The sequence below is a fragment of the Orycteropus afer genome, unplaced genomic scaffold (assembly GCF_000298275.1).
Source record: "Orycteropus afer afer isolate SDZICR_OR568_19922 unplaced genomic scaffold, OryAfe1.0 scaffold00098, whole genome shotgun sequence".
Taxonomy (NCBI): domain Eukaryota; kingdom Metazoa; phylum Chordata; class Mammalia; order Tubulidentata; family Orycteropodidae; genus Orycteropus; species Orycteropus afer.
This window is the reverse complement of record NW_006921685.1, coordinates 2,663,227-2,676,510: the sequence shown is the minus strand read 5'-3', so window position 1 is coordinate 2,676,510 and position 13,284 is coordinate 2,663,227. Positions and strand designations below refer to the sequence as shown.

At 40.1% G+C, this 13,284-nt stretch overlaps 1 protein-coding gene across 1 annotated transcript in view; it reads right to left on the bottom strand.

Moving 5' to 3' along the window:
* STAP1 (signal transducing adaptor family member 1) overlaps positions 1-13,284 on the bottom strand; it is a 114,273-nt gene that overhangs the window by 47,456 nt on the left and 53,533 nt on the right. Inside the window, exon 8 of the mRNA XM_007942799.2 lies at positions 3,156-3,252. Within this exon, the coding sequence (XP_007940990.2) occupies positions 3,156-3,252 (97 nt within the window). The remainder of the gene's footprint in view (positions 1-3,155; positions 3,253-13,284) is intronic.

Below are 13,284 nucleotides of genomic sequence, written 5' to 3'. Positions count from 1 at the left end.
GTGTAGTACAGGTCCAGAGAGTTCTTGGGGTTACTGGAAAGCAGAACCTCTTCTTAAGCCCTTGGAATCTGGTAGAGCACTGTTTCTTTAGGTTGTCTGTAGGTGCTGATTATGTGTTGATTTGTTTTGTCTTGGTTTTATGGTTTAATATTTTGAAAAGGTGAAGCTGATGTGTTTTATTTTATTATTGATTCAGGTGTGTTGGGTCGCTGTTCTGTTTTATTTGTGATGGTGGAATCACTGTGTGTAGTGTGGATATGTGTTTCTGTTTTTCGTAAAGAGGGTTTAGAGTTCAAAGCAGGAGGTTTTATGGTAAGTGGCTGAATATAGTTTCTTCTATTGAATGAATGAAGTTAATTGCCGAGAAGTTGGGAGCAGAAGAAAGAAAGCTTGGTGTTGTTAGGGTTGGTTTTTAGGGCTTTGAGCAGGCTATTATTGATGATGTATTTATTTGGAAGACGATGGCTCAACCTCAGGAAAGATTCCTATTGTTAGAGGGTAACAAATTTCCGCCAATTTCAGGCACACCTCAAAGACCCCACCTCCATTGTCCCACAGTGCCAAAGTGTGGCTCCAAGGCAAAATTCACAGGACCACCCCCAGCTGTGGTTTCTTTGCACTCCATGTCCCATTTGCCTGCAGTGCTGACACAATCCCGCCAGACTGCTAATGGCCGGCTCTGGAGTTTGTCTGTGATACTGCATACCTGCAGCGCCAAAGATGCACATAATTTCAGGTGTGTTGGAGTCAGGGGAGTACCTGAGCAGGCTATTATTGATGACATATTTATTTGCAAGACTGCAGCTCAACCTCAGGAAAGATTCCTATTGTTAGAGCGTCACAAATTTCTGCCAATTTCAAGCACACTCAAAGACCCCGCCTCCACGGCCCCATAGCGCCAAAGCACGGCTCCAAGGCAAAATTCGTGGGACCACGCTCAGCTGCAGTTTTTTTGCTCTCTGTGCCCTGTCTGCCCGCGGTGCTGACACAATCCCACCAGACCGGTAATGGTTGGCTCTGGAGTTTGTCTGTGATACCGCCCACCTGTGGCGCCAAAGATGCGTGCAATTTTAGCTGTGGTGGAGTCGGGGGAGAACCTGCTAGTGACCTGCAGTCTCGATAACCATGGCAAAGAAAAGCACGGCGTCTCCTAGTCTGACCCAAGCCCACTCTGTGATCCACTGGGAGGGGAGGGAGCTAGCCTTTCTGGCACAACAGTCACATCTCTACCTGAATCTAGCAGTGTGCCCGTGTCCACCTGCACCCAGACCACCCAAATTACCAATAAAAATCAGCTGCTGGAGGCAGGTCTCTGCTGCTGCCCGCTGGGATATTGTAGTGGTTGCTGGTAAGCTGCTATAAGGTGACTTTGTTCTTGGCTCAGGGATCTCAGGCGGCCTCCCTTGCTTGGCAGTCATGACTGCCCCAAAAGGTTTCCAATGGTCTCTCTCGGGTGCCCGTCCATCCTCCGGCAGTAGCTCTTTCCTAAATAATCTCCCTGTGCCTTTCCTCTAATTCTGCTTTTCTGTGTTTGGTGCACTCTAATTCAGTGAGCTGTTCAGAGCACCAAAGTTCCTAATTCAAACTGTCGTACCTAGTTTTCAAAGTCCTTAGATGCCAGAGGGGGAAAAAAAAAATGTGCTGCTCACTGCAGAGCCTCCATTTTGAATCCCTCTTAAACACTTTAAAGAGGTCTTTTGCAGCAGATTTGCCCAGTGTAATATGATGCCTGATTTCTTTGCTGCTGCTTCCATAACTGTTGATTGTGGATCCAAGTAAAATCTAGTCTTGGACAACTTCAATTTTTTTCTCCATTTATCATGATGTTGCTTCTTGGTCCCCATGTGAGGTTGTTTTTTTTTTTTTTTTTTTATGTTAAGTGTAATCATACTGAATGAAGGCTAGAGTTTTAGTCTTCATCAGTAAAGGCTTTAAGTCATCTTCACTTTCAGCAAGCAAGATTGTGTCATCTGCATATCATAGGTTGTTATTGAGTCTTCCTCCAGTCTTGTGTTCTTCTTCATATAGTCCAGTTTTTCAGATTAGTTGCTGAGCATACAGATTGAATAAGTATGGTGAAAGGATACAACCTGACACACACCTTTTCTGATTTTAAACCATGCAGTATCCCCTTGTTCTGTTCAGACAACTGACTGCCTCTTGGTTTACATACAGATTCCTTGTGAGCACAGTTAAGTGTTCTGGAATTCCCATTCTTTGCGATATTATACATAATTTATGATACACACAGTCAAATGCCTTTGCATTAGTCAATAAAATGCAGGTGAACATCATCCTGGTATTCTTTCCTTTCCAGCTAAGCTACATCTGACATCAGCAATGATATCCCTCGTTCCACTTCCTCTTCCAAAAATGACTTGAATTTCTGACAGTCCCATGTCTATGTACCATTGCAACCATTTTTTAATTATTTTCAGCAAATATATTTGCTTATGATATTAATAATATTGTTCAATAATTTCCTCATTCTGTTGGATTGCCTTTCTTTGGAATGGGCACATATATGGATCTCTTCCAGTCGGTTGGCCAAGTAGCTGTATTTCAAATTTCTTGGCATCAATCTCTTATATTATCTACTGTTTAATAGCTGATTGCCATAGTCTCTCCTTAATCTTCATCTATTTTAACCTGTCTGGAGCATTTGATATTGCTGACATACCATTCCTTTAAATTCCCTATTTGGTTTGCATGACTCTATATAAATTTGGTGCTAACCAGAAACTTGGTGGTTCAAACCCACCAGCCACTCCATGGAAAGAAAATGGGCAATCTACTTCTGTAAAGATTTACTGCCTTGGAAACCCAAAGGAGGTTGCTATGAGTTAGAATCAACTAGATGGCAGTAAGTTTTATTTTTGTTTTTGTTTTTCCCTTATCACTGAACTTGTTTGATAAAGGCAAAAATGATGAAACAAAATTTCTAGACACAATATGCCTCAGGGCTAGAATGGGCCTATTCAATAACTCAAGATATCACGACACATTAAAGCTCCTATATTTTCACAGAGTTGTTGACAAATAGATAAATTAAAGGCTAAACAAGTGTTTCTACCTGGCTGGTATTACAAGTAATAAGCAGAGGTTTTTTTGATTGCTTTGTTTTACTTAACATAGCAGTGAAATGAAGAACATACCAAAGTTTTCATCAGTTGAATATATAAATGGTCTTAAATTTCCTCGAGTCTCCTTCACAAAATAATCAATGACACTGAAAAGATTTGGGAGTGTCACCTGTATTAAAAAAAAAAAAAAAGAAAGAAAGAGAGATTGAAGATTCAATATCACCTAAATATATAGAGAGGGAGAGAAAGCTCAACTGAAATTTAATGGAGATTACTATATTTCCTGACCTCCAGATAATTGTGTCAATATCTCACTTAAATGGCTTGCTGAATGGCTATGTGTTTTTAATTGTGTGCCACCCCCCTCCAAAAAAAAAAAAAAAGTATATATTGAAATCTCAATCCCTGTTCTTATGAATGAAATTTTGTTTGGAAATAGAATTTTTCTTATATTAATGAGGTCATACCAAAATTGGGTGAATCCTAAACTTAATCCCTTCTAAATGGTGTCTTATAAAGGAGAACACAGACACAAAATGGCACATGTGGGCAAGACAGGCACTATGTGACAAAAGAAACAAAGACCTCCCCCTAGAGCCAACACCTTGAACGCAGACTTCAAGACTCCCAGAAAATTAATTCTTGGTCTTTAAAACCATCCATTTGTAGTTTGCTTTTTTTTGTTGTTGTTGTTATGGCAACACTAGACCCCAATGTTTTTGCCTGTCTTTGGTGGTTAATTTTTTTTATCAACTTGACTGGCTATGGCATCCAATTGTTTGGTTAAACACTAGCCTAGATGTTGCTGCGGAGGTATTTTGAAGGTGTGATTAACATTTACAATTAAGTCACTAAAGGAGATTACTCTCAATAATGGGGTGGACCTCATCCAATCTGTTAAAGGCTGTAAGAGGAAATATTGAAATTTTCAGTTCTTCCTCAAGGCTGTACAATAGCTATCTTGCTAGTGTTCCCAGCCCATCTCCTTGCCTTCTGCTTTTGGACACAGAGTGCCAGAGTTTCTAGCCTGTATCTTAAATTACAGATTTGGACTTGCCATTCCTTACGACAGGAGCTCTGGTAGCTAATCAGAAGGCTAGCAGTTCAAACCCACCAGCCACTCCTCAGAAGGAAGATGGGGCAATCTACTTCTGTCGTGATACTGCCTCAGAAACCCAAGGAGGGGTAGCTATGAGTTGGGTCTGACTCAACAGCACATAACAACAATGCAACAACATTCCTTACAACTATCAAGTGACCCAGTCAATTCCTTTAAATATCTATCTATCTATCTATCTAATGGAGCCCACATTAATGGAGCACAGTGGTTAAGTGCCACTAACAACAAGTTTAATGCATTGAACCTATCAGCCACTCTGAGAGAAAATACCTACTGAACTCCCGTGAAGATTACAACCTAGGAAACTCTATGGGGCAGTTCTACTCTGCCATAGTAGTTCACTATGAGTCAGAATAGACTTGACAGTATGCAAAGACATATACGTGTATATAAAGATAGATAATTGTGTATCTTATTGGTTCCATTTCCCTGCAGAATCCTAACTAATATACTATACAAATGTTTTATTTCCCCTTTCTAACCATATGCAATATCCTGTTGAGTAATTATCCCCTACGGGCTGGATACAGTCTAGTAAACAATAATTTGGTACTCTGCTCTCTACTCAATTAAGGAATTAGAATGGAACTCAAGCTAGGCCAAGAAATGTTCCCATTTTGAAATTTGAATCTTGATGTGAGGAACAAGGAAAGATAGCAACATCCTAATCAAAGGTTCTTAGTACAAGCAATGGCTTTCTAGTCCCTCAAGGTTTTCTAGTCTTCAACCATTTTGTGTGCTTCCTGTGTCCTTATAATAAGTTTAGTTTTGCTTGTTAGCTATAGTCTCTTTTTCTTCTTGACACCAAAGAATGCTTAAAGCCAGAGAATATACACATTTTAATATTTAATTGTAAAAGGATATTTTACTTGTATTGGAGTAACTGAATGTGTCACAATCCTCTAAACCAATATTTTTATACAAGTGAAATCAGGTTGAATCTGGATATCCAGAGTAATTACAAAGAGGGATAAGAATTCACAAAAAGATAACCTAATTGTAATGTAGGGTTGGGGAGGATAATAGGTGAAAGGATTATGGAGGCTGTCAGCCTTCTTTACAGTTGTTGTTGTTGTTGTTATGTGCCGTCGAGTTGGCCCCGACTCATAGCGACCCCTCCTTGGGTTTCCGAGGCAGTATCACTACGGAAGTAGGATTGCCCAACCTTCCTTCCGAGGAGTGGCTGGTGGGTTTGAACCGCCAGCCGTCTGGTTAGCAGGCAAGTGACTTAGCCACTATGCTACCAGAGCTCCCTTCTTTACAGTGTGGACTATAAGATACATGAACCCCCATTCACCCGTTGCAGTGGACCTTCTTCTCTGACCATGCCTCCAGTTACTGATTATCTGGATTATCCTTTAGTAACAGATCTCTGCCTCCTTCATTCAAATATTTGAAAAAGCCTAGTCAGGCACAGGTTTGACAAATTAGAAGTTCTGAGAGGCATTTATGGCAAAGGTATGAGGGGGTATGCAACAGCAGCTGCTTTGCTTTGGCACAGGTCACTACTGCACTCTAAGGGTTATGGTCAAAACATAAGAAATTTAATCATACTGTCCCTTCAATTTGATCAAAATAATAAGCAGTGGCAGAGGAACTATTACCTCACTTTTATTTATTTATTTTTATTGTTAAAAATAGATCTTTAATGCATACTTTGTGTTTATATAAAGTTTATATTCTCTCAAAAGGCTTTTTGCTTTATTAGAAGGTTGTTTGTTTGTTTGTTTTTAATTTGGCCTCCAAGTGAACTCAACACATCTATGCATTTGATTCTGTTTAGACATTTTAGATTTTAAAACTAAATTCAAGAAACCATGCATATTATGTACCTTACTTAATAACCCAAGGAATTATTTGCACTTTCCAAAAAAGTCACCAAAAAGGCTGAACTGAAGTTAAATAACCTCTACATACTAAAGCTTCCATTTTCCATTTCTGAATAAAGAAAAATACTCATTCAATATTACATATTGCTTGTCTTATAAGTCAGATTGTCAGAGACGCACCAGTAAATTATCTCTATTTTTAAATGACACCTTAATCTACGTCTTCCCAGAGATGTTCCTGCCAATATTAGCATTGTGCCAGATGCAGAAATAGCCAACGAGCTTAAATAAGAACCAAAGTGGTCATTTTCAGATTGGAAATTAAACCTAAAAATTCTCTTTCTATATATACACACATATGGTCTGCAGAACATTTCAAGTAATTTACATTCATTTAGCAAACATCCAGCCACTCTTCCACGAAAAGACATTGTCTTTATCATAAAAAGTTAACGAAAGGCTTATTTGGATGTCCATGTGTGGACAGAGTACACGAAACATTAAAGTCCCAGAAAAGCCTGCTGGAGTCCTAAGAAAAAGAAGACTGATCTTCTACCCGCTAAAGTCTGCAGATACAAAAGTGTTTAGCAGGACAAAATTACCGAAATAAAAACATTCTCAAGGTTATTTGGTTCTAGCAATATGAACTCCTCTGTACTTTTAGATAATTTAATGTTTGCCTTTGAAATTTATATAAATTTCCTTTCTTCACAAGTTAAAAACACGCACACACAAAACAACAGTTCAAATTGTAATCTGTTATATTGCATCCTGGTTCATTCGTCACGAGTCAGTCAACAAGAGAATGCTCGCACAGGCAGCACCTCTGAAACGCAATATTTGAACAGGGGCCACCGCGTCCTCCGCTGTTGGCTACGCCGGACCCCCTAGCACAGGCTGCGGGCAAATCGGACACGTCCAGTTCTCCGAGAGCCAGCGATCGATACAGTGGATGTGGAATTCATGCATGCAAGGGAGCTGCCTGAGTTTGTTTCCAGTCACGTAGTCACTGATACACACACTACAGCCTTTGCTTAGCTCACTGTCAGTACCGTTATGCTCATAGTTCCGGGTGGAAAGATTGTCAATTTGCTCTTTGGTTAAACCCCGTATGCGATCGTCACCATCCCCCTCACTGAGTAAAAAGAAGTGAGCAAGGCGAAGGATAGGTAGTGCTCCAGTTTCCACTACACTGTCTGCACTCCTCGGCTGCCTGTCACCTCTACCGTCACCTCGCTGGGCATGAGGCTGGCTGGTGTCACTGTCAACATGCATTCCAGTGCTGTCTTCTTGGGCCTGCCAGTCGCTGTGCTGGCTGCTACCGGTGACTGTGCCTAAGCCCCTCAGGTCTGAGGGCATCTCTGGTAAATGCTGACCACCGCTCTCAATCTCAGACTCAGATTCAGCCTCCATTAGAGAACTCAATTCTCCAAATCCAGTCATGATCTGCCTTAAAATTGACCGCAGAGCCACTGAGGAGGGCTCAGCAAGCTCATTCTCAGAAACTCTACGGAGAGGAACTGTTATGGTACTAACATAGGTTCGAATCCCTGACTGCTCTAAACGGGAAATGGTTCGGCGAAAGCCCCCACCAATGTTTTCAAGAGTGACTGTATTTTCTGCTAGTCCTGCTCTGGATCGGGTTCTATTTGCAATACTGTCCTGATCTCTGTTTTCTCCAGGGCGCATCCTTCTGACTTGAAGGTCCAGGGTGACTGTTGGATGTCGTCGCACAGGAGAAGAGGACCTGGTGGGTTCTTCTCCTTCTTCCACGGTAGTTCTTGACACAAGTCTTGAATTAGAGAATGGGGTGTATGGAGTAACTCTGGGGTCCCTATCACGCTCACGAGTTACCCCTCTCTTCCTAACAGAACTTCTAGTGATGTGCTGTGAAGGCCTGCTTTCCCTTTGTGAACTATGATGAGCGGTGTCACTCTGTCTCTGGATTGGTGAACGGCTTCTACTACTGAAGGAAGACCATAATCCTATTGGCTCTAATCTTTGGTTTGTATTCCTCACTGTGACATTAGTTCTAGCCCCGTTTTCCCAAACATGTGCTGCTCCAAATCACTGCCCCTCCCTTTGTCTGAGTTCATGAGCCCCTGGTTGGTCTGTGTGATCACTGAAATTAGCACGGGGAGTATGAGTCCTGGGAATGCCAACTGGTTCCCCAACCCCACTTCTTAATCCTCCCAACGTTGAGGAAGATACTTCTGCTGAATTCTGCCCCCTTGAACCAAGCCTAGACCTTTGGCATGTTGGAATTATTACCACTGAAACTCACTGAAGTTTGGCTTCTTGTTTGCCTAGCTACAGGACTGCTTGATATCTGATGTCTATTTCTACCAGGATCTCTGCTAACGTCTGAGAGTGGAATGCTGCCTGTATCATCTTCTCCATAAATTTCAGATCCTCTATTCTCATGATTTATGTGGATTTCCAAACTAAACCAAAACTCACCACTGTTTGGGTTTGTACGACTCACAGCTCTCCAACTCTGGTTTCCATTTTGTCCACTTCGAGTTGCATTTCCGGTACGACGAAAGGTGTTCAACCATTTTAACAGGGAATCTTCATTTGAGCTTTCTCGAGGGACTTCTGAGTCTCTGGGATTTGTCCCACTTTCTCTGTTTCTCAAGTCAGGCTGGGATGCTAGCTGTTCCTTGACTCCATCTAACCGCTGCTGTAGTTCTTCTGATGTTACTTCTCCAGGGGTGCCTAAAAGATTATGGTCTCTCATTAGCCGGTAATCTTCATCACCGAGTTCATTGATAAACTGGTAATAGGCTTCTTCTCGGTAGAGACGCTCTTGCTGCCATCTTCTCTCATTTTCGTGGTGATTATGGTCTTCAGATGAGGCATCCTCACCACCACCACCATCTGCTCTAGATCTAGCCTGATCCATCCTGAGTTATCCTGGCTTTCTTATTTTCCTTTCAATATACTTTTAATATATGCAATAGTCTCCATTCTTCAGTTGTGTGAGCTTTTTCTGAGAGCTGCCCATCTCGCTGGGAACTAGGTGTCCTCTCCCTGTCCGGAGAAAAATAGGCGGCGGCTCTTCTCGTGGGTCCTAAAGCTGTGACTGGAAGGCAGGAGGGTCTTGCCACCGCTTCCGCGGAGACCAATTTGACCACTAATCGTTTACTGAGAAGCTGGAAACCCGTGCTACAATTTGGAGTCGTCCAGCTGAAGGGGAAGCTATGGAGGAGAAGGAGCAGGCTCGGGCACTTCTTTCCTAAACAGCCAGCTCATCTTTTACCGGCCGAGCCCCCGCCTCCTTACCTCACTTTTAAAGAAATATTATGAATATTTAAGTTCAATTGAAGTGGTATCAGAGATACCCTTCCTGGCACCATCTCCCCACTACCTCAGTCTAGGATCACAGAGCTGTGTTACACTTTTTCAGCATCCTGGAACTTAGGCCACATCACCACATGCTTATTGGTTGAGGACAGTGTAAAAACCAGTTTTCTCATCTAAAGAAAAGGCATGATAATATCAACCTTGGGATGATGATAAGGATTAACCTAGATGATAAATGTAAAGTATTTGCTTTGTGCCAAACACAGTCACTTATGATTATATCATTAGCTTCATGATAAGTCAGCTAGGGTAGGAGAGGGTTTGCAGATATCCTTCTTTATTCACTGGTAATTGCTATTAAGATGAGATTTCTGAATGTTTGAAAGTTGAGTGTTACAGTACTAGAGCTCCCTCTTTAGAAGTAGGCACATTTAAATCCTTTTAACTGGAGAATACAAAACATGTTTAACAAATTTTTTTTTTTTTTTCTCAACCAACAAATCTTTGGCCAACTGATTTTTTTTCCTAATTTTCATTTATTTTGTTGTTGAGGATATACACAGCAAAACTCACACCAATTCAATAGTTTCTAAATGTACAATTTAGTGATACTGATTATATCCTTTGATTTGTGCAACCATTCTCACCCTCTTTTTCTGAGTAGTTCTACCTTAATTGGCATAAACTCACTCCTCCATAAGAGTCCTGTCTAATACTTTTAGTTACCGCTGCCCATTTAATCCCACATACATAGTTCTTAAAAGAGCATACATCATGCTCAAAGCAGATATGTTCAACTGAGAAACATTTCTGAGAAAGATGCTAAGTCTGTTCAATGGGGAAAGAAGAGCTCTTCAATTAATGACGCTGGTAGATAAAGAGGCAAGAAGATCAGGAATGGGTAGGTGAATGGGAATATACTCATGACCACAAATAAGTTTGGCTGATAATATTCCTTCATACATATTTGTATGTGCTATAAAAAGCACCCTTATGCATCATAGAGCACCCATATGCATCATAGAGCTAATTAAGATAACTTCTTAGCCATAACTAAGCACCTTGAGGGAGCGAGTCACTGGGCTTGTGGGCTTGGACCATGATTGAGGGGGCAATCAAGCTCAATTGACACAAATTAGTACACAAAAATATTGTTCTACATCCTACCTATTGCTTAATACCTATTGCTATTAAGATGAGATTTCTGAATGTTTGAAAGTTGAGTGTTACAGTACTAGAGCTCTCTCTTTAGAAGTAGGCACATTTAAATCCTTTTAACTGGAGAATACAAAACATGTTTAACAAAATATTTTTTTTTTTTTCTCAACCAACAAATGACTAGAAACTGGGGTCTTAAAAGCTTACAAGTGCCCATCTAAGATGCAACTATTGATTTTCCTTGTCTGGATCAGAGATGAAGAAAATAAAAAACACATGGAAACAATTAGTGCAAAGGACTAATGGACCATGGGAACCTCAGCCTCTATGACCCTGAGACCAGAAGTATATGGTGTGTGGCTACCAATGTCAGCCACTCAGAAAGGGATCAAAATTAGAGACCCTGGATATAGCTGGATAAAAGATGTGAAACTAAATTCAAAAACATAAAAAAGACAAGGATTATTGATTGGATAGAAACTGGTGAGACCCCCAGGAATATAGCCTTTAGTCACCCTTTGACCGGGAATTGGACTTCCTCCCATGGCTTACCTCTCAAACAGTAGACAACCCTACAAGAGGAACAACTACACCAGGGAGATGCACTCTTTAGAACAATTGGCTATGAGAGATCAGAAGGGCAACATTTCCACAGGGAGGAATCTAGGGAGGCAAGAATGCATAGGCAAGCAGGACATAGGGAAAGGGTAACCACAGGGAAGATGTGAGAAGAGAGTTGTTCCATTGTGAGTGTTGTAATCAGTGTCACAAAACAAAATGTGTCTGAACTGTTGAATATAAAATGAAATTTCTTTGTAAAATTTCACCCAAATTACAATAAAAAGTTAAAAAAATAGAATAAATGGTGCTGGGAAAACTAGATTTTCACATCCAGAAAAATGAAACCACTTCTATGACTCACACCATACACAAATTCAAAACGGATTAATGACCTAAATGTGCAAATTAAAACCATAAAATTCTTAGAAAAAAATGCAGGGACAATGCTGCCAGGTAAGCTTTAAACAATGGATTACCTAATATAATAAAAGCCCAAACAGCAAAAGACAAAATAAATGGGACCACATCAAAATTAAAAACTTGTGTTCATTAAAAGTCTTTACAAAAAAAAAAAAGAGAAAAAAGACAAGCTACTGACTGGGAGAATATTGTTAGAACCCATATATCCAATAAGAATCTAATAGTCAAAATATATATAAAACCTTGACAACTTAACAACAAAAAGATAAATAACCCAACCATAAAATGGGCAAAGGATTTGAATAGACATTTCACCAGAAAGAACATTCAAATAGCCACCAAACACATGAAAAGATGCTCAGCATGATTAACCATCAGATAGATGAAAAATCAAAACTACAATGAGATACCATTTTATTCCCACTAGGATGACTAGAATAATATATATATATTTAAATATATATTATATATATATAGGCAAGGATGTGTGGAATTTCAACGCTTTATCCATTGCTGGTGGGAGTGCAAAATGGTGCAGCCATTGTGGGAAACAATGTGATGGTTTCTCAAAATATGAAAAATAAAACTACCATATGACAAAATTCCACTCCTAGGCATATACCCAAAAGGCTTTAAAGCACTGACTCAAAAAGAGACTTGTATGCCAATGTTCATTGCAGCACTATTCATAGTAGCCAAAAGGTAGAAACAATCTAAATGTTCATCAGCAGTGGAATTGATAAACAAAATGTGGTACATACATGCAGAAGAATACCACTCAGCCAGTAGGAGAAATAAGTCTTGATACAGTGTAGAGCTTGAAGACAGTATGCTGAGTGAAATAAACCAATCACAAAAGAACAAATATTGTATGATCACACTTCTATAAAAGATAAGAAAAGGAAAGTTTATATAGACCAAAGTGTATTAATAGTTACCAAAGTCAGGAAGAAGGAAGAAAGGGGAGTTAACAGTGATGGAAAAATCACATTTATTGGGGGTAGTGTTGCACAGCTGATTATTATAATTGCTATCAATAAGTTGTACATCTGTCAAAAGCTGAATGGGTAAAAGTTGTGTGATAGACATATTTTTAAAATGCCAAAAAAGAAAGAGTAGCAGCTGAGGCTGCTTATGTACAACCAAACACCTCACAGGATTTGGTTCCTTGGTTTGGAGGTTTAGGTTCATGGTTTCATGTAACATCCCATTTAATTGCCCTAATAACATATTGAGTGCCTCGGTTCTACCTGTTAGTTTGTTACATAATGTCTAGGGTCCTAAAAGCTTGCAAGTGGCCATCCATGACACAAGAATTGGTATCTGTTCACCTGGAGCAACAGAGGAAAGAGAGACAAGAATAGGAGGAGGATAAGGAATGTGTGGCTAATTGTCTCCATGAACAACTACCTCTTTGCCTAATACCAGAACTGGATGGTGCCCAGAAACCATTACTAAATATTTTCATCAAAGACTTGATACAAAAATCTTGATAAAAAGGGGGGAAATGCAGAACAGAATTTCAAATTCTCATGGACTCTAGGCTTTTTAGAGCCATAGAGGGTAGATGAACCCCAGAAACTATTCCCCTGAGATAATCTTTAAACCTTAAAAAAAAGTTAAGGGGGACTTCCGGTAAGATGGAAGAATAGGCAGACAAGCAATACAGACTCTCTTCAACAAAGGAAAGAAAAAACAATTGACAGAAATGCAGAAGATAATCCTGGAGCCCTGAGCTTTGAAAGGAACTATACAGAAGTGGATTAGGCACCAACTAATGGAAAAACCTGAATGAAAACAGTGAGTA